General features: G+C 42.8%; 1 protein-coding gene across 1 annotated transcript in view; it reads left to right on the top strand.

Moving 5' to 3' along the window:
* Positions 1-22,046, top strand: part of CDR2L (cerebellar degeneration related protein 2 like) — a 31,930-nt gene that overhangs the window by 4,595 nt on the left and 5,289 nt on the right. The window contains exons 2-4 of the mRNA XM_035104418.2: positions 18,354-18,466; positions 19,317-19,465; positions 20,758-20,922. Coding sequence (XP_034960309.1) covers positions 18,354-18,466; positions 19,317-19,465; positions 20,758-20,922 — 427 coding nt within the window. The remainder of the gene's footprint in view (positions 1-18,353; positions 18,467-19,316; positions 19,466-20,757; positions 20,923-22,046) is intronic.

Raw genomic sequence — 22,046 nt, 5'->3', positions numbered from 1 at the left:
TTGCAGTCAGATGCCAAATAGCCTACCCAGCTGCTATGGCCCAGCCGGCATGATGTTTATGCAGGTGATATACGCCTAGGGCTTGCCGATCAGAAGGTCGGCGGTTCGAATCCTCGCGACAGGGTGAGCTCCCGTTGCTTCCTGCCAACCTAGCAGTTCGAAAGCACGTCAAGTGCAAATAGATAAATAGGTACCGCTCCGGTGGGAAGGTAAATGGCATTTCCGGGCACTGCTCTGGTTCGTCAGAAGCGGCTTAGTCATGCTGGCCACATGACCTGGAAGCTGTACGCCGGCTCCCTCGGCCAATAGAGCGAGATGTGTGCTGCAACCCCAGAGTCGGTCACGACTGGACCTAATGGTCAGGGGTCCCTTTACCTTATACACAATTATTTCATTTTTTTCTTGATGTTTTACATTTTTACACTCTCTGTCTCTCTCTCTTTTCAAGACGCTTAGGGTGATGTGATTGGTCCCCCATTTTTCCTTATAACAACTTGTGAGTTGGATTAGGCTAAGAGATGGTGATTGTCCCAGGCTTATCAACTGAGAGTCATGGTTTAACATGGATTTTAATTACTTTCATGCGCGCACGCACACACACACACACCTGCCATTGTTTGTTTCCATTGTGATCCTTGGTGGTAAACAAGGAGGAGAAATAGAGTCAACAGCCATTAAATGGGGGTGGGGTGGGGATCTGTAGTTACTTTCAGAAATAACAATAGTAGTGAAGTACTTCACATCCATTCTGCTTGCACTGCTGTTCTTCTCACCTGCTCCCCGCCCCTTCCTAAGCTGAGAGTAAACCATGTAGTAGCTGGTACATAGAGTATGTAAGAAAGGATTCTTCTTTGCATTGTGTGATGTGTAAGTTAGGATAGCTGCATTGCAAAAACAGCCATCTACCTAAGTATTTCTCCTACCTGGGAAGACAGAACTTGTTACAGGCTTCTCCCAAGCCTTTTTATGTGTTGCATTTGGGGACAAATCAACATATGGAGGGATAGGTTGGAGATAGGAGTAGAGCCAGCAGGCATGAGCCCGACTTCCATCTGTTTAAGGGCCCTGTGTGTCCTGTTTGAACATGGATAGGCTCTTGTATGCATGACTGGGAAACCTTCATTTTTCTAGGAGGTTATGCACTTTCAGGTATATTTGCATAGATTCCATTCATTTGGGAGCCATGAGTTCATGGAAGTCCAGGGAAGGACCAGCAGGTGTTTGCTGACCACCTGTACAGCACTACCGACTTTCAGCTACGCAAAGAGAAGCAGCAACAAATTACTGCTAACCAAACATAAACAGTAGGAACATGCCGAATAGTAGCTCCAGCAGTAAACCGGACATGAACTGCTAATGCAATCATACCATATGTGTACACTTAAGCCATATCCAGAGCACAGATCTACGCATTCTTCTCTCTCAGGGTCCGTAGTATGTTTAGGCAACTTGCCATTTGTTTTGCTCACATGTAACAACACAAAATGACGTTACTGTCTTTCACTGAGGGCTCCGGCATTCATTATGCTTCATCCTTCTTGTACCAAGATGTAACTGCTGCACTTTCCACTAGGTGTCTATAAATCTTTTGATACAGAAGAGTAGCTGTTAACTGCAAAAGTTTTTCAAAGTACAGTACAGTGGTGCCTCGACTTACGAATTTAATCTGTTCCGAAGGAACCTTCGTAGGTCGAAAAATTTGTAAGTCGAAAAACGCCATTGGAAACGTGATTTCCCATAGGAATGCATTGGAAATGGAAAAATTCGTAAGTCAAAGCAACCCCATCTAAACATGTGTAAGTCGAAAAAACCCTATCTAAAACCGCCGCGGTTTCCTTTCGGATGTTGAGACATTTGTAAGCGCGCGGCCATTAGCCCCATTCGTAAGTCGAAAAATTCAGTTGTCGAGTCGTTCGTAAGTCGAGTTACCACTGTACTGTATTCATTTAAAGGACTTCAAAGGGATAATTGCAATGTAATATGTTACTTGACGGTAACTAACCTGGAGTATGTTGCAGTGACGAAGATTGTGTTACATTCTGTGTCTTCAGCATTGCTCATCCTCCAGTTGTTGTTGTTGTTGTTGTTGTTGTTGTTTAATAATCTGAATGTTTTCATAGAGTTTCTGGGCAAATGTATTCAACATGTAAAGCAGCAGGTTTGCCACTCCTATGAAATGTGAATATATTTTAAAACTTGAACAATTTTTTTAAAAGTACCGTATATTGCTAGATGAGGAGGTCGATAAAAACAACCCGGTTGGCAAGAAAATATTGTTGGATTATGTAAAACTATCCTAATCACAACTTTAGGTAGTTCACAAGAGCATTGCTACCACATGGCTTGCCCAGAAATTTCTCAGCCAGACTGGTCAGTTAGAAATACGTGGCTTAATTAAATTTGCACAAGACCCTTCTTTTTTTCATAATGCATTTTAGGCAACGAACTCGGCCAGCCTTATTGCTAAAGCTGGGGTGTATGTTTTGTTTGATTAGCGGGGAGGCTTTTGGGGTGGAGTTGATAGGGGCCTAAAACTTTCTGCAGTGTCTCTCTCTGCACCCAGTTAACAACTCTGAAATTCAAGTCCGTACATTGCCGGGAATTCAGAAATACGTGGGTTATTTTATTGGTTAGGTTTTGTAAACAAATGTACAATAACTCTCATTTCTGACATGGCCAGAAATACTTATCAGATACACCAGATTGAAGCATTGTGGATAAACAAGGGGATGAAAAAGGTCACTCCATGGAGTGGCAGAAAGCTTCCCAACTTGCTTCAAAAATCTGGCTGTGCTGCTCTGAAGAAGCGTGATGCAGATTGCCTGGCACTGTACCGCTGTGATTGGCTGGATGTTGTTTGACCCAAAATCTGCACAGTCAGAAGGATGCTGCTGGCTATCTCTGCAGTATCTGAAGCTCTTATTTATTTATGAGTCTAAACAAGCAGGTGTGTTCAGCTAGTGGAAACTTTTTCTCTTAACTGCTGAGCTGCCATAACTGCTAGACCAGTGGCCTATGTAAGATGCAGAGGCAAAGATTATATTTAGTTATTAAATTTAGAGCAGGGAAACCCTTTTCAACCCAAGGGCCAGAGGCCAAAGTAGGTGGTGGAGCAATTAATGTGATTTTTTTTCTTTGTACAGTAGGCTACTTTCTTCGCACACGGACATCCCTCTCTATCTTTCATCCAAGCAAGCAACTCGAGTTCAAGGGCATACTCCAGCCAGGAAAAACACTCAAAGAAGGTGTGGAGGAGAGTTCAGAGGGCCAGCTATGGAGGCATAAAATGCCACATTCGGCCCTCGCTTGGTTTTAGAGCCTCTTCCAGCATAAAAAAATAATAATTGTGGGCACAGGAGTGCTTCATGAATAATTTCCACAGTTAAATTGTATTATAGGAAACACTAATCCAATCAGCCTTAAGTAGGGCTGGACGATATCAGCTTTTTGACGATATACTGTGATGTTGAAAAAAACTGCATTGGCCTCTGCCCACGAGGCACCTGGTGAAACTGCCCCAGCTTTCACCTCTCACCTCACAACTCATTGTGTCCTCTCATTCTGTAGCAGTATTCACATGGATTAAAAATGTAATATGGAAAAGGCAGCCCGTTCCATGGACTAGATTCTGGTCACCGGAACATGTCGAGGAGATTCTGAAATTGATTTTCTTAAAGGAAAGAAAAATCCCCACCCAAAAAAATCCCCTGGAGAAAGGGAATTATTATTTATGCACAGATTGATGCGTAACTTCCTGTGAGAACCTCCTATGGAAGAGCTTTTTAGCACATGAGTCCACGTGCAGGAGAGAGTAGAATTACCGGTAGAAGGAAATTGCAGTTAGAAAGTCAAGCCAGTGGGTGATTGGAGGGCAGGGGGAAAGCAGAATGGATCCTCTGAACCTTGGAATGGCCACCTGGCTGCAGATGTTTCTCCCTGTCTAATCTAAAAATAGAAAAAAAAAACTCCCCAGGAATCCTGAATGTCATCCCAACCCTAGCAACATAGGCTTGTATTAGTCATTTGTGGCACGTCAGCAGCCTGGGGGTGGGGGGAATCAATTTGTTTTGCAACATAGAAAAACCTTTCTGAATACCTGCCTGAAATTATTTTTTAAATGGGCACAATCCAGCACTCCTGTTTGAATCAATGAGACTGGAAATCAAAGGGTCTTACATTCTGCCGGATCACAACCTCTGATAAATCGCCAGTATCATCTTTCAGTAATGGAGTCTTTTGCTGCTGCTTCTTTTTCAATTTAGCTATCATTTTTTGATAGCTGGTAGTTTTAGCCTTTTATCATATGACTGGTCTTCTATACCTATTAATATTTCAATATTTCTCTGATTTATTCCCTTTAATAGTGAACTCGGGTGCTGAGGGTCAACAGAATTGGAGCCCAAAGGGGAGCCATTAGGAAACAAGATGGGGGAGGTATCAGCATCCTCAGGGAAACCCCAAGATTTGCAAACTAAGTGGGGTTTTTTTTAAGTGGCAGCTTCTCTCCCCCCCCAAAAAAATAAAAAAATAAAAGGACTTTGTAGCTACAGAACACTGAGAGTCCAGTTGCAAAAGAAAACCCAGGAAGGGCAATTGAGGTATAGAAGTATCCTGGAGGAAAGGCATGGCTAGCTGGTTGCAACCTTGAACAGGATTGTTCCTGTTAGGAGATAACGATATACTGCAACATTTTGGTTGCAGGTCCCACTTGTTCCTTACTATTTGTCACCACGCTTGTGTATTTACTGTGCCACTATCATACTACATGAAGCATGAAGGGGATTCTTATGTGCGTTTGACGTAAATGGGTACATGGCTCCGAAGGAAGGTGCGGTTTGGAACGGTGCTCTTGAGAATGAATAGCAATGGCTCTGTCTGCACCATTGGCTCCTTCCCAGAGAATTATTATCCTTTCTGCTCAGTCACCTACACAGAGTGCAGCCGTGAGTGCAAAGGATTATGGGGACTAGGTAGCCTGTTTCTAAAGACTTGAACAACACAGGTAATGAGCTGGTTATGTTGAGGGCTGAAGAATAAGGCAACCAGTCTTCGGATGCTCTCTTCATGGTGCAGGAAGGAGCAGGTTGAAGCACCTCCGTTGCCACTAAGGTAACACCTGAAGGAGCGTCTCCACCCCGATTGTTCTGCCTGGACACTGAGGTCCAGCACCGAGGGCCTTCTGGCGGTTCCCTCGTTGTGAGAAGCCAAGTTGCTTGCAGGGAACCAGGCAGAGGGCCTTCTCGGTAGTGGCGCCCGCCCTGTGGCACGCCCTCCCATCAGATGTCAAAGAGAAAAAGAGTTACCAGATTTTTAGAAGACATCTGAAGGCAGCCCTGTTCAGGGAGTCTTTTAATGTTTAATCGATTGCTGTATTTTATTTTTCTGTTGGAAGCCACCCAGAGTGGCTGGGGAAACCCAGCCAGATGGGCGGGGTATAAATAATAAATTATTATTATTATTATTATTATTATTATTATTATTATTATTATCATTATCATTATCATTATTACCATGAGGTTGATCGGGGTCCCCAGCTTCGTATGATGCACTGATGCAGAAAGGAGTTTGGGAGTTTCTGCAGTGCAGTTCCTTCCCACATGACTAAGGTAATGTAAGAAGCTCCAGGCCACATGGGAGGCGAGTGTGCTGCATCTCCTCCCCACACCAGCAGGATTCCTCCTGGAATCTAGGACAGAAGCTGGTGCAGGAACAGGCTGCAGCAGGGGCTCCTCTCATGTGGCCAAGTCTGCGGATGCTCTCTTCATGGTGCAGGAAGGAGCAGGTTGAAGCACCTCCGTTGCCACTAAGGTAACAGAAGAAGTGGCTCTGTGCTAACAAGAACCCAGATTCACAGTCGGAACAAAATGAAAAAAATTCCTTCCAGTAGCACCTTAGAGACCAACTAAGTTTGTCATTGGTATGAGCTTTCGTGTGCATGCACACTTCTTCAGATACACTGAAACAGAAGTCGCCAGGCCCTTATATATAGTGAGAGGGTGGGGAGGGGTATTACTCAGAAGGGTGGTGGGAATGGGTGATTGGCTGATAGGTGTGGTGAACCCGTGGACGACTGTTAAGGACTGTAATTGGTCTTACAGGAAAAAGCAAGGGGTGAGATGGCTAAAAATAGCTTTATCATGTATACTTGTAATAAGACAGCTACTTTGAGATCTTGTATAGAATGTCCTGGGAGATTGAAGTGTTCTCCTACTGGTTTCTCTGTCTTGTGATTCCTGATGTCAGAGTTTTCTCTGTCTTGTGATTCCTGATGTCAGAGTTATGTCCATTTATCCTTTGGCGTAGGGTTTGACCTGTTTGTCCAACATAGAGAGCTGATTCTGATGAACTGTACAGTAGTTGGTCAGAAACCTATTTCAAATCATGTGTGCCGGACCATTGAATAGAGAGTAAATTAACATGATTCACATATTGTTGCACTAATAAGAACATAGGAAGAGTATGCTGGATCAGGCCAGTGGCCCATCCTGCTCCCACAGTGGCCAACCTCTCCTTGTTATGCCCTTCAGCTTTCTATATACTTCATGAATTTCCCAGATGGAGCTTCTTGTTCCCCTGGTGTTTATTGCTGCTGAAATGTGTGTGTGCATAATTATTCTATATTGATTTTATATTTTTATTTTCTAGCCATCTTAACTTTTAAGTTCAGATTTCTTAGCTTAGCTTAGTACTTAAGATTTAGCTTTCTTTTGTTAATGGAATGTATGTTGAAACCCTTTGTACCGTGTTTCTCATATTATAAGACATGTCTTATATTTATTTTTTCCTCAAAAAAACACACTATGGCTTATTTTCAAGGGATGTCTTATTTTTTTCCTCCTCCTCCTGCCGCGTCTGGCATTGCTGCTGCGCCTATCACTATGTCTTATTTTCGGGGTATGGCTTATATTCCTTGAATGCTTAAAAATCCTGCTATGGCTTATTTTATGGGCATGTCTTAAAATATGAGAAACAGGGTATCTCTTCTTTACCTGGCCTTGTGAAGTCCCATCTGCCGTTCTCAGAGACATTTGAATCCAAAATTACAGAAACGTTTGCTAATTTTGCTGTAATCGTGCTGTTTCCTTGACTCAGCCTCCGTGATTAGCCTCCTTTAAATTGCCCTTTGCTAATGGTGATTTCGTTGTTTCTACAGAAAAGTCCTTACCCTTGTCCTTTGTGATGTCATTTTGCATAAGATAACTGCCTTGGGTTTCTTTTACAATCAAGCAGTGTACCGGTATAAATGTTATGAAATAAAATAAAGAACTAACTTTTCTTACAAATGTTGAAGTAGGTTTTGCTCTCGGGGTTTGGCATACTAGATGAACCAGTTTATTGCATACATTCTGCGTCTCTGCCAACCTGGGAAGTGCGCCTCACTTTGGTTTCTAACATGGGCTAGATAACCTGTGCATTTCTGTAACCATGACGTATTAAGCATTGATCTATTAGCTAGAAGGATCTTTTCTGCTTCCTATCTACCACTTGCAACGCATTCAACCAGCCTCACCCTTAAAATCAGCATGTGAGTTGTATGGGAGTTATATTTTTTTAATCTATAGGGGTGCTCTGAGCTGCAGTCAGCATCAGCTCCAATGCTCCAAGAAGAAGTGTGGAAATGATTCCTAGGCTTTATGCTTACCTGCCGCTACAGAGGGCTGAAAGGTGGTGTGGCCCGTGATAGAGACAAGCAGGTCTCCAGACACTAATGAATGGCTGCCGATTGAACAGCAGGTTCTTTTCCTTCATGCAACTACTTAGCTGTCCACATACTTTTAAGTAGCTGTATTGGCTAGAGATTATTTTTTTTACTGATACTTTTCTTTATGGGGAGGCTGATGAGAGGAGAGGAGAGGAGTGCTTTGTGGTTTAACTAAAGAGAAACTGATTTTGGGGCGGAGGGATCTAGTTATGGGCTTAAATACATTAAGGGAGGGTTTATCTGAGAAATCAACTGGTTAGCTTTCTGAGAAATAGGTATTGTGTTGCAGGCAAAAAAAAAGTGACCTCAGACAAGTAGCTTGGTGTTTGGAGGACCAGGCTCTTGCTTGTCTCTTCGCCTCATTGGTTTGCCTTCTATGAAATGGGTATTGTGTTGCAGTAAGCAAGTGGGGTGCTTCAATGAATTGCTTAGTGTTTTCAGCTCTGAGATAGAGAGAGAGAGAAAATAGCCTGTGCATTGTAACTTCTCGGCTTCCACATCTGTAAAATGGGTGATTTTTTTATAGAAAGACTTCTGCCTCCTTAATCCCTCAATCATACCATGTGTGACTTCATGCAACTCAGTAGCATGGCTCATTTTCTTGAGGCATCTATCTGCTCTTTGTGTACTGTATGTTATTTTCGGCTTACTGTTCATAGCACAGTTGTCGTCTGGATTGCCTTTCATTTCTGGGGTCTTGATATCATGTGTGGATAAGCATTGCCCTTGCAATCACATGCAGTAGTATACGTCTTAGATTAGTGTAGTGTTTTTACTAATCTACTTTTTACTAAATCGCCAAGCTCTGCCTCGTCTCTTTAACATGCCAGACTCAGTGGTTGTATTTGTAACTACCTCACTTTGGGAGGCACCGGTTGGCCCTGCGTTCTTGATTCCTGAACTGATGCTCTGTTCTCTAAAATGAATCTTAGGGCCAATTAAAATGTTCAGCAAAATCAAGCAGTAAAATGTTCCCTTGTTGTCCCTCACTAGACTCAGGTGTTCAAAGCCAAATGCTTCTTTTGAATATGTGGAGACTTTTTGTCATGGGATATTGTTCAGATTGGCAAAGCCCCTCCTTAGCCAGTTGAAATGACCAACAAGGACAAATTCCACTTCTTAATTCTGCTTAAGATGGCCTTTTTATTGTGGTTTTTTTAAAACAACAACAACAACAACAACAACAACAACAACAACACAATACTAACATGGTTTCTTTATTTACCATTGAGTTGTTCAAAGTTCTTGTCAAATGCTTGAAAAATAGTATTTTAGTATATGTAATATCTAGTGTTTGTGTATGTATACAGTATATGTAATATAATATCTACACAGAGGTGGATTAAATGGACAGCTGGCGATTAAAGTGTGTTGTATAGACCTTCATCATTTTACACTGATTGTTATGAATTCCACAATTTATTCAGTTGTAAAGAAAGGCTAGCAACCTCAACGCTGGTTGGCTTAGTCTGGAGTCATGAGTGTTGCATTTCCAGAGGGGTAGACATGTTAAAACTTGCAGCAAAAGCTACGGAGAGGCTTGTGGCACCTTAAAGGCTAGTTGCCTAACCTACAGTCCTCCTCAAGTTGCCGTGGAGCAGAGGAATGATGAATGAAGGTCATGAGGTTCCTAAAAAGCATGCCATAAAAAGCTTCCAGGCGTTACATAAATTTTAAAAAGCTTTGAAATCTCTGGAGGTTAAAACACGAGAAGTTAAAGGCAGGGATAAACCTTTAAATCTGCCTTCTTTGGCTTTAAAGACCTGCAAACAAAATGTGGCTTTGGAGACCAGTATTACCTGAATGCCCAAAGTAAGCCCTCTCAGGACATGGGAGATGATATCAGATAATGTGTCATGCCCTCCTTAAGCACACTTAAGAAAGCAATTGAGATCCGAACAGCAAGAGTCTTGGAAACATCTACTGATCACATAAGTTGTCTTAGATCAAGGAGAGAAGACAGACTCAAAAGGCTAAACAAAGCAACAAACATTAGTTGATAAGGTGAGCAATATTTTCATGGAAGGTGCAGATACTGTACTGTCTTCACTTTGGAGGCTTCAAAAAAAGGAGCTGAAAATAATGATTTTCTTTCTTACCCCCTGCATTAAAGAAGCTTTAGCAATGGAACACACGACTGGGAGCAGAGCAGTCTCTATGGGCCTCTTTTGACATTGTTATGTTTCTGCATTTTCTCGACAAGAAAACTATTAAGAATGAGCAGCGATTGTTAAAGCATGAAGTTGAAAGCATGAAGGGTATTGTATTTCAGTATTTCAAGGTCTCTGTGGAAATGATGCGTAAGTCCAAAGTTATGAACTCGTCACAGTCCTAATAGTTGAAGGATTACAACATGAGGGGGACCTGCTCTGTTGTGTTTGAAGTGTGTGGTGGCAATAAGCCCCACATACTAGCTGCTCTAGCAGCTAGAATAACCATTTTTACAAGTTTAAAGGACAAAAAGAAGAAGAACCGAGGCAGCCCCCAGGTTGTATCATACAGGAATCCAAAGGAGCTTGCTTTCTGAAAAAGACCCACAGCCCAAATTGAGTCATGATTTGCTGAGACCAAATTGAATCCAAGTTATGTGGATTCCTCCCTCATCCCTAAAGGCAACTGAAAACCTCTGAATATAACCAATCGTGTTTTGAATAAAACACAGTCATAGGTGAAAAAAATGAGAATTTGAAACAGGTTACTTGAAAAAATAGTGAAATAAAACTTCTGGAAGATGGCATTAGAATCATTTGTATCTCAGAAAGATTTGAGCGCTAATAACATGGTATGTTTGAAAAGCTGAATTCCTTCTGGAACAAGAGATATGGACAAGCTTACATCCTTGGTGTTAGTTCAAAGGAGAACTGTTTCAAAGTTGTGGCATTTTGGTACATTACCTGAGAAGCTTAAACACTTTATAAAGATGGAGCTGCTTGGAATGTCCTGATGTTCTCTCACTTGCATTTCTGGTGGCCTTGGCTAGCAATTCAGTGAGCTTTTCCAGCGATCATTTTGAACTGATTTTAAACCACTGTTCGGTTGTTTTTTTGTACTGTTTTTAAAATGATGTTTAGCTTGTCTCATGGTAAGCGTGGAAATCGCCTAGTGACACATGTAAAAGTGATTCATAAATTAATAATAATAATTCTGGATATGTGTCCTTCACAGAAAGTACAATGGTTGGAATTACAGTCACTAGTCATACTAGTTGGGATATATAAATCAAAACATAACTACCTGGCTTTATAAAATAAGCTAGATGCTCACAGTTTAATGATGAAAATCATCTAAACCATTAAAAGAGAGATTTACAAATTATAGGAGATATTCTAAAGATGGACAAACTAAATTTGGGTTCAGAATAGATTATTTTATAGCAAAATTTTGGCCTCTGATTGGAGAATGCTTGAGCCAACATTCATATATCTATATCTATATCTATATATCATCTATATCTATATCTATTTATCTAGTCCTGAGATTAGTCCTGAGAGATATAGAAGGATTTATTTGAATTACCAGTAAACCTTACCGGTAATTCAATATAGAGTTTGATTAATGGATAAATTAAACAAGGATCTAGTAAGCCCTTTCCTTGGTGGGATAAGAAGGAACAGTAGGGACAACAATAGGATTGGTTAATTCTTTTCTTGTGTTGCACTTTTTGTGAAGGAACAATTATTATTATTATTTTAAGTTGCCCTAGAGCTGATCTGATTGTGACAAATGTGTTGGGTCACCCAGAGCAATCTCTGTCACCATGGCAACATGGTTCCTGAGCTGGTGTCATTTCATTCTACAGTGACTTTCTGGCTTGCTTCCGGCTTTGTGTTTTCTTACTGCAAGGCTGTCTGCCCTGCTTGCTGCTCTTGACATAATTTGTCTTAACTGCTCTGACAAAAGACAGCTGCTAGAACTCCTTCTTCAAGACATCTTGAATAATATTTAACATATTCATTCCAAATCTGCCTGTATGTTTTTGCATAGAAGTTCTAATACTTACGATTTTACAGAAAAATTGCAGTTACAGGTAGGTAGCCGTGTTGGTCTGATGTAGTCGAAACAAAATAAAAAAAATTCCTTTCAGCAGCACCTTAGAGACCAACTAAGTTTGTCATTGGTATGAGCTTTCGTGTGCATGCACACTTCTTCAAATACACTGAAACAGAAGTCACCAACAACATTGCAGTGATTTTCCCAAGGTGACCCTGTAGTAAGGTGACCCTCTTCGTAAGTGAATTTAGGATTGCAGCCTCCTAAATCCCACTGGATTTAGTGGGACATACTTCTGGGTAAATATGAGTAGGATTGCACTATTAATTAAGCACGTTCCCTGCTTGGCAGCTGAATTAATGGTCCCCCATAACTTGCATGTGTGGTTCATATCTACCACATGCATTCAGTATTATGAACCTGGCTGAGATCGGACAAGCCACCCTCCTTCTTGTTGAACTTGGCACCTAGTGAAGTTCTTTGGTTTCAGCAGGCCTTTTAAGTAGCTTTTCCGTTTTGTAGTTCGTTAGTTCAATCTTTATTGTAGCATTTTACCCTTACGGTACACCGGTTAGAGATTAAAGCCTTATGCTGTATATCAGGGGTGGCCAACTTCCAAGAGACAGCGATCTACTCACAGTTAAAAACTGCCAGTGATCTACCCCCTTTTTGGGGGTTCAGGTCAAAGTTGATGAGCTTTTTTGCTTTTTTTTTAAATGAAGGAGGAAGGCCCATTTTGGGGGGGGGGGTTAGGTTGAAATTGTTGAACTTTATTTAGGAAGGAGAAAGCCACATTTTTTAGGGGTCCAGGGCAAAAAATGTTGAGCTTTTTTGGGAGGAGCCAAACTTGTTGAGCTTCTTGGGGGGCCCCAGTGATCTACCACAGATGTCCAGTGATCTACCGGTAGATCACGATCTACCTGTTGGACGTGCCTGCTGTATATAAATGCTTGAAGTAAAATAGCTGAAAACAAAATACGCCATATCAGTTCTGATGTTGGTGTGTGACAGGCCCAGTTTGGACAATTGTATCTAGGCTTAAGCAGAAATAAGCATAAGCCTTGGAGCTGCGAGCTCTATCCCCTTCCTTCCCTCTGTTTTTCTTGGTGTACAGTGTGTGATGAGCCAGTGAGTCTTCTGTTAACTACTGTATAATTTTCCATTTTATCTGAGCCAGAAAACTGTTTACTATGTCATGACTTTAAGCCATGGTTTGACGCTGGTTTAAGAATATGGCATTTCCCAAAGCTGGTAGTTTCCCCACTTGGATGAATAGTAAATTATGCTTAATTGAAGGCTCAGCGCAGTGCACTGAGAAGAGGTGGAACTGTATACACATGCATTTTGAAACACGAGAGGAAAACATTGAGAGGAAAGTGAAATATATGCATTGCTGACTGACCTATGAAGCCTCGGCTCTTTTACCACCTTAAAAATAAGAAATGCATTACGTTTAACTTAGGCAGCAGTTCACACATAAAACAGCACTGTTTAGAATACAGATGGATTAAAAATATATAAAATCTTTCCTTTTATTCACGATTACAAATGTGTTAGAAATGAAACGGTTAGCTGATTAAGTAACTAATTGTGCTTTTTGCAAGTTGGCAAAAATGAAGCAAAAGTTTGCCGTGGATGATAAATGAAAAAGGGGGCTTTTCTTTCTTAAAAAAACAACATTTTTTATGAAAAGTTGTGCAAGGAAGGAGTGTTCATACCTTTTAAGTAGACATTGGAGAGAGGGAATATGTCTCCCTCCTGATGTTAAAAGGTAAAGGGACTCCTGACCGTTAGGTCCAGTCGCGGACGACTCGGGGGTTACACGCTCATCTCGCTCTATAGGCCGAGGGAGCCGGCGTTTGTCCTCAGACAGCTTCCGGGTCATGTGTCCAGCATGACTAAGCCGCTTCTGGCGAACCAGAGCAGCACATGGAAACGCCGTTTACCTTCCCGACGGAGCAATACCTATTTATCTACTTGCACTTGACATGCTTTCGAACTACTAGGTGGGCAGAAGCTGGGAATGAACAACGGGAGCTCACCCCGTCACAGGGATTCAAACTGCTGACCTTCCAATCAGCAAGCCCTTGGCGCGTCTCCTGATGTTACTGGACTACAACTATCAGCCCTGATCACTGGCCATGCTGGCTGGGGCTGATGGGAGTAAGAGGATCCATATCTTCAAGTAGGAGTGCCTGGCAGAATAGGGCAGTGGCGTTGAGCCACCCTCCAAACTACTGGCATTGCTGCTGAATGGGGCAGGGCAGCCGCTGCTGGTGTACCCACATAGCCATAACCTCACTACCCCTCGGCCTCCACCCTGTCCAGGACACAGCTCCTGCTTAAAGTCATACAATTTTAATTCCTCACATGCTATTGCTGGTGTCCGTGTGTGCAGATTTCCTGGTTGTGTAGAAGCAAATGTGACTGTTGAAAAAGCAGCAGTTCTTTAAGATGTTACTTTAAACTGGAAAACCTCATTGCCTCCCGATGAAGACGTCCTCCGTCGCAGAAAAGAATAATGATTTCCCTACGCTTCTTTTCTCTTATACCTTTTACAGCTCTTGCAAAAAAAATTATTGGTTTTTAAAACCATGGTGCTGGATCCCGGGTTTTCCTAATCCACTTAACTCAACCCCAGCAAATTAAATTGGAAGCCATATGGTGGGACAAGGCTGACGTAATCCTCAGATACGCAGGGAGAACTCTGCTCTTTGTTACCTGGAGTGAGGCAGCATGAATGTTTCTGGGTCTATCAGCTTCCAAATAATAATTTTAAAAAGATGACGTAGGAAAAGAAGAGTACATCAGTCACAGCCCAAGGAGCTAATGAATGTGACATTTCCCTTTTGACACAAGCTGGAACATATTATTTTCCTCTTCCAGTACTAACCCCTTTTTGTCACGCTTCCAATCTCTTGGGGGCATTTGGAAACCTGGAGGTGGCTCCTATAAAAATCTCTCTACCCGTAAATGCAATCCGCTCTTAATCAGACCCATTCAGGGAGTGCAGCTGCCAGACCAGGTCATTCTGCATCGTTATGATTATTGAAATTAAGAGCTTGTCACTTCTCAGAGTTCACCCTGGGGTATAGTGTTCAGAGCCGGAAATCGGGTTCCCGAGGAATAATCAACATATATAACAAGGAGCTTAGGAATACATCTAAAGCCCTTGGCCAGCCTCTGGGTGTAATTTGGTGCTTCTCTCGTACTTCTTTTCAGGTTTTAAGCAGGGAAGGACAATTAGGAAAAGCCGAATCTAATTACTAATGAACAATTCTATATTTGGATACACATGCACCCAGATTTAGTTATTTCCCACCATCCTAGCATATTCAAATCCCACCATCAATAGGCTCAGTGGGTTTAATTATACAAATAGTATTGCCATGTGTGCCTTTACAGAGGGTAGCCCTCCATTTGAAGGGCTGTCCAGTCCAAGATTGGTTGAAAGATCAAGGCTTTCGCTGTTCTTTCTTTTCACAGCAGACATGTGAAGCCACATAGATCAAACCTATTCCTACTATGATATAATAGTGCACCTTTCTAAATGTGCATCTCTGTGTCATCAATCAGCACATGCAACTTTTGAGCAAATCATTGTCATCTTCCAACTTTTCTTTAGACTGATGCATTTCCTCTCCTCTTTTTTTTTTTGGTGGTGTATAAATGGCCCACCCTCTGTACAACCTTTGCCCAAAGTGAGCCGAGGTGCAAGGTGCAATTCCAAAAAGTGCTAATTTACCAGAAAGGTGTTTTGGATTCCAGGCCTGTTAATTCCTATCCGAAGCCTGACGTCTACATGTGCTGGGAATGGGGAGGACAACAGAGGAAGGTGTGTATTTGTGTGGGTGGGTGCCTGGCCTCCTGCTTCTGCTATAGCAACCAGTTCAGAACAATAGCTCCCCAGAAGCATTGCTCATTAAAGTCCAGGGGGGAAACCAGGAGGAAAGGCAATGATTCAATTAGCACCTCTGTGGCAGCAGTGCCCCCTTTGGCTTCCCAGCAGGGTGGGATAATTAGGACAATTTATCCTACAGCTGCGCTGCCCCAGAGAGAGAGCCCCTCCTTAAACGGGCAGGTGCAGCTGACTCTTCCTGTCACACGAAGAAGTCTATGGCAGCTTGTCCCCCAGGCAGCAACCACCAACACTCCCAAGTCTTCACACACGTTCATCAACAAATAGAGGATCAGATCAGACAGACAGCGGCAGAGGCAGCTGTGAAGAGTCTGGTGGGAAGACGTGGCTTTGTGCCCCCAGGCTGAGCAGGACTCTTGTCAGGAGCTGGAGATGGATGAAATGCAGAGGGTTACTCAGTCCTCGAAAAGGACTATCAACCCATTCTCCCCTGGTAGTTAGCATTGTAAGCAACAAGGCTGACCCTATAAGGCACTGGACACTGTTGACTAGACCTGATTGAATTTATTCAACATTGGCTTGGGAAAGCTGGGAGAGAGTAGGATCTTATCAGTCTGCGAGAACGTAAGAAAGAGTCCTCCCGGATGAGACCAAAGGCGTTAGTTGCTAGTGTGTTTCAAGGCTGAATCAAAGGTGCCTAGGGCAGTCATGCCTTCAAAGGCCACCTCTTCATATGCAGCAGTGTCACTACACCAAAAGTGCATCAGGCCCTACACCCAAGTGCCTTAATTTCAGAGGGGAAACAGCATCCGTTGCAAGAAGCAAGGGCTATAGTTCACTTGCCCCAAAGGCACTGGAATGCCCTCGTTGATCAGCTTCATAGCCTTCTGTAGAGTCTTTGCAACCAGACTAACATTGGCAGGCATATGTCTGCTGATTCCGCTGCCGTTGTCATTGATGGTGGCGGTAATGATAACAATGATAAATATAGCAACCATTATTATGGGGTTTTATATGCTGCTCTTCAAGCAGAGGCTCTTGGAGAAACCAACAAATCATAAAATAAAACACTAAAAAGATAATTAGCACCTCAGCGGCAGCAAGGCCCCCCTCCTGTGTCACACTAGGGTGAGATAATCAGGACAATTTGCCCGACAGCTGAGCTGCTGAAAATGATAATTAAGAATCATAAATAAAGCAGCAGTGCAATAAAGTATCTCCTCCTTAGGGGGGGGGAGGTCCACATAGGAGGGGGACGGTATCCAGTTCTGCAGTGATGCTCAAAAACATTAGATTCCCCCATGTCTAATCTGGGTCAATGAAAAGTGGGTGCCACTCTGCTTCTTGGAAGAGAGAGATTCCAGCTTGACCTTTGCATGAAAAATAGCAGTATCTGCACTACCTTCATGGAACTTAAGAGCACCCCTGCTGGATCAGATTGAAAGCCCATCTAGATCAGCATCTTCTTCCCATTTCAGCCCACCAGATGCCTGTGGGGAGCCCAAAATCACAGCCTGAGCACAACAACCCTTCCCCTCCTAGCGATCCCCAGCAGTTGATATTCAGAAGCACACTGTCTCGGACAGTTGAGGTAAAACATAGCAAGGGTCCATTGAGTGGCCATCACTGTCTCTTGGGGGAGCAGAGTCCATGGCTGTAACAATGAAATGTATGAAGAAGTGCTTTCTTTTGTCTGCAGTGAATCTCCCAAAGTTCAGCTTCGTTAGATCACCCTGGCTTCTAGTATATTGAGAGGGGGAGAAAAACTTCTGTCTAACCATTTACTTCACACCACACATAGTTTTGTACACTGTCCTGCTTGGAACAGGTTAGATAATGGTCTGTGAGTTAGACAGGGCAGGTTTCCCCATACCATCTGCTTGGGCCCATATACAATACAATACAATACAATACAATACAATACATCACATCACATCTGCTTGGGCCCATACACAATACCAAGGTTGGACCCAAGTCAAAAAATAAACCAGGGTGGTGTCCAAAAACAGGAATCAGCAACTGAGGAAATTCCGTACATAGCAGGGCAAAGACATCAGGCTCAGACGTAGGCAGCTGAATGACATACGGTAGGTATATCGTTCAAGCAACAGATTCCAACGAAGGCTGATACAACCCAGACCATACCTAGCATAAGATGCAGTTGTTTGCACTAAGAGCCCACTCACTTGAGAAGGACCATTACTCTCGGGGAGCTCTTCAGTTATGCAATAAAGTTGGGTTCTCAGGCATGCACTCCACTGTTGACCAGCTGCCTCAGATTGGGCCTTCTGGTACCAACATGGTTGAGTGCTGGGGGTTATGTGACCTCTCCCTCTGACTTGGCTGGGGGCTCCTCAGCCAGAGGAGGGTCAGAAACTCATCTTGAGGGTCTTGGGCACTGACACTCTGCCTCCGTATTTTCTTCTTTGTCTCCAAACCATAAGGAATTAGCAAAACGTGGCTTTTATGATCCAAAACTACAGAAGGAATCTGTGCAGTTAAAATGCATTATTCACTGCACCTGAACTTCTTCTGTTCTGTTGTTTTATTAATGCTTCTGTTGTTTTATTAATGCATTAATTTGAGGTATTTGAAAGCTCCTTTGTTTTTGTATATTTATATGTAGTTTTGTTTTTGTTTCTTTGTTTGTTTTTGTTTTGCCTTGAGATTTGGGAAGATGGGTTAAAGATATTTTTAAGAGATTGAATCAGCCCTATCACTTGCTCACACATGCCTGGTTCCAAAGAGCTTGGTGGAGAGGCCCTCACAGCGCGTTCTCTTTTGTTTTGTTTTACTTTTCAGACTTGCACTTAGCAGCTGAACTGGGGAAAACACTGCTGGAGCGCAACAAAGAACTGGAAGATTCTCTGCAACAGATGTACACAACCAATGAGGAGCAAGTGCAAGAGATAGAGGTACACACACAAGCCAAATAACCCCCTTTCCTGCTTCAGGCAGAGCATGGCTGTGAAAAAGAAGACAGCTGCTTGTTTGGTATTTTCACTGCCGCAGTGCAAGCCAGGATGAGCTGCAGCCTCAGAGATGTGCTATTAGGGGGAGGGATGAAAGACACATATGGAAGAGGGTAGAACAGAGGTGGATTAAGGCCTACAGCTCAAAAAGACATTGCTGTACATTCCTGGGAAGCCCTCCCACCCCTGACCCATATGTTTACATTCTGGGCAGCAGCTTTAGTAAGGGTCACTTTGAGCTTTGTTGAGTCCCTGGATTAGTTTCTAACAAAGTCCCTGAAATGGGGTTAACAGTGCAGACCTAACCCTGCCTGCTCAGAAGTAAGTCCCATTGAACTGGATTTAGTGTGGCTTACTCCCAGGTAAGTGGGGTTAGAATTGCAGCCTAAATGGCTTTGTCCCCTTTTGACAAAATGCATCTGTTTCCCATTGACTTTTTCTGTTTTAATTTTTTTAAGTATTAAGATACACTTAGCAGTAACTTACCTTGTTTTTTTTAAAATAGTAAATTTGGGCCCACCCATGTTGCCCAATTAAATTAGGGGCAGCCTTTTAGTCAATCAAAAGGCTTTTTCAGTGATTCATCCAGTCTTTTGACTAAATGCTGTAGACCAAACTTGGCCCTCCAGCTGTTTTGGGGCTACAACTCCCATCACCCCGAGCTAACAGCACCAGTGGTCAGGGATAGTCCTGTGGTTTGGCCATGCCTTCTGTAGACCTACTGAATTGTTTCTTCATGGTATTGTGCCTCTAATGTTTTTTTTTATGGGCTTTTAAACCTTTTTCTTCCCAGTATTTGACAAAACAGCTGGAAATGTTACGGCATATGAATGAACAGCATGCCAAGGTTTACGAGCAGCTGGATGTGACAGCACGTGACTTGGAACTGGCCAATCAGAAGCTTGTGCTGGAGAGTAAGACATCCCAGCAGAAGATACAATGGTAATGCTTCATCTGGTGGCTCTTTTCATGTCTAAAGGTAGAGGTTGCTTGGCAATCGGGGGGGGGGAACATTCAAAACTGAGGTGGCATTGTTAATTCAAAAGTGAGGATTATAAGAACACGGCCATTGTGACATTTTGCAGTTTCATGGCCCTTTTCATGCCAGGGAACAACTGAGATGGTGAATCTGTTTCCATAATGTCCTCCGGGACATGAGTGGAATGCAAGATCTGTTCCCAAGTAGGGAAAACTTTCTTCTTCCTCTCCATTGGGAGAACAGTTTTTAATAAGAATTGGGTTTGTCAGCTACCCAGTGATGGTCAGTGGGCAGGTAGGTTGATTGAACCTACATGTAAGCAAATATGAGAATTTGCCATTGCTCCTCTAAGTTCTCCATAGCTTAGAATAGGGTGGTTTTTCTGTCTGTCTAATGCTTCAAAGTGGAGGTGGAGAACCCCTTTTCAGCCCAAGGACCACATGCTGGTGGTAGGTGGGGTTATAGGCAAAAGTAAATGCAGCAGCAGATGCAAATTTTACCTTTGTACAGTAGTCTAGTACAATATTGACGCACCCCTCTTTATCCTATGTTCAGAAAAGTGAGAGGCATTAGAGTTCGAGGTACATTCCAGCCAGGCAAAACCATTTGTAGAGCAAAGAGGTGTGGCCTGGTGACAGTGCTGAAGGCCAAATCAAGAAATCTGAGGTTCCTTACCCCTGCTTTGAATAATGCAGAATAGCTTAGCTCAGAAAACATGGTGGCAATATTATCACTATAACAGACTTCCAGGGAAGGATTTGCAGGACAGAGAGAGCTAGCTTTCAAGCGTGTCTCCATGATCTTTCATTGCAGATGTGTGGCTCTGCCAATCATCGGCCAGAGGTCATGGGGCATGACAGCCATCTGTCAGGAATGCTTTGATGGTGTTTCCTGCTTGGCAGGGGGTTGGACTGGATGGCCCTTGTGGTCTGTTCCAACTCTATGATTCTAAGTAAGTACGTAGCTTGGCTAGTTTCTGCTAACCTACTATTATAGTTAGGATGCCATCCAACTAACCAATTATGCTTATGCAATGGATTTTAGTTGTGCAGTTTAACTTTCCTGCCCTCTCCTCTCCCTATATGAGACATGTAAGGAGTGGAGAGGGCGCAGAAGTTAACATTGTGCAGCTAAAAGTCATTGCACTAGTATAACTGTGTAATTGGATACTGCCCTGTGTCTGTATCTTAGTCTAAAAACAAGCTAGCGTTCTCTTCTCTCTTTCTTTCCCATCAACTCTCGCTTTATGTAACAGCCTAACAGAAACCATTGAGGGGCTGCAGAACCAAGTCGATGACCTACAAAAGCAGGTGGAAGAGTTGCAGAGTCTAGATCAGCTGCGCATCCGCCGGGAGAAGAGAGAGAGGCGCCGAACCATCCATACCTTCCCTTGCCTCAAGGAGCTATGCTCTAGTCCCAGGTAATCTGCAGCTGGAAGGGCGGTGTTTTGCGGGCAGACAAGGGAGAACAGAATTAAGACAGCCATTCCTTTGCAGGGGAAAGCTGTCTCGGGCAGTATGGTACATTCCAAGGCTGCAGCAATATTTTTCATTCAGGGACCCATAGGCATTGCTAATGGCACAAAACAAATGGAAGAAGGTTTAATTTTATAGAAAAGGCTGGGCTGGTGAGTGGAGGGAGAACAAACATTTACAAAGTGCATAATAATAATAATAATTAAATTTGCTTTTTTTGCCAGTTAAGCAGTTTCAGATCTTTGTTCCTTATGGGGATTCTGAAGTCCATACACAATTTGTGCTCCCCCTTCTATGGGGGCAGTTTCACTTGGCTAAAAACTTTCCCCTCTTTCTTCTCATGGCAAACTTCCTCCTGATACGAAAGTTGACATACTTCTTGTTCATGTTGACATTTTTGTACTCCTCTCAAGGACACAGTGTTATTCCTAAGCACAGGAAGTGGTTACACTTCTTCATTCCATCACCATTTTCCAAACTGGTTACAGTATATCCACAAGTTAAAAGAAAAGAGAATCAGTTACTTAATTCCAAGTTATAATTATCCGGAGGGAGTTTTTGTAGATGATTCTTACAGTTCAACTTATCGCCATTATTTCAACTCTCCCTCCATTCACAAATCTCGCTGAAGCCGTCCAGGCTGCTGATTCCAGCGGCAGGAAGAGACTTTCCTCTCCTCAATTGCCAAAATTGCAGGGATTTTAATAAATTGCACACTTCGCCCCTTAGCCCTGCCACAAAAGGGGATTTTAGTTCAGTTCTTGCAGATACATAAACACAACAAATCCAATTTTATCCTGGCATCGGGTATTTTCTTAACTGCTTCTTACGGTCATCATTAGAAGGAGGTCGGCTTCTGTTTTTACAATCTCTCTTCCATAAGCAAATTTCATTAATTTTAATTCCAAAAAGTCCAAATTACTCACAGTCCGATCTTTTGCTGAATTTTCTTAGAAGAATTGGCCGCCTCCACCTTCTAGTCATGCAGCTTCGCGCTCTCAGAGCAGCAATCTCAGTCTGTCCGCCGCTGTTCACCTCCTCGCTCTCAGGGGTTTAAACAAAGCCGATC

The sequence above is a fragment of the Zootoca vivipara genome, chromosome 2, assembly GCF_963506605.1.
Source record: "Zootoca vivipara chromosome 2, rZooViv1.1, whole genome shotgun sequence".
In the NCBI taxonomy this organism is placed as follows: Eukaryota; Metazoa; Chordata; class Lepidosauria; order Squamata; family Lacertidae; genus Zootoca; species Zootoca vivipara.
This window is presented reverse-complemented; position numbering and strand designations above follow the sequence as displayed.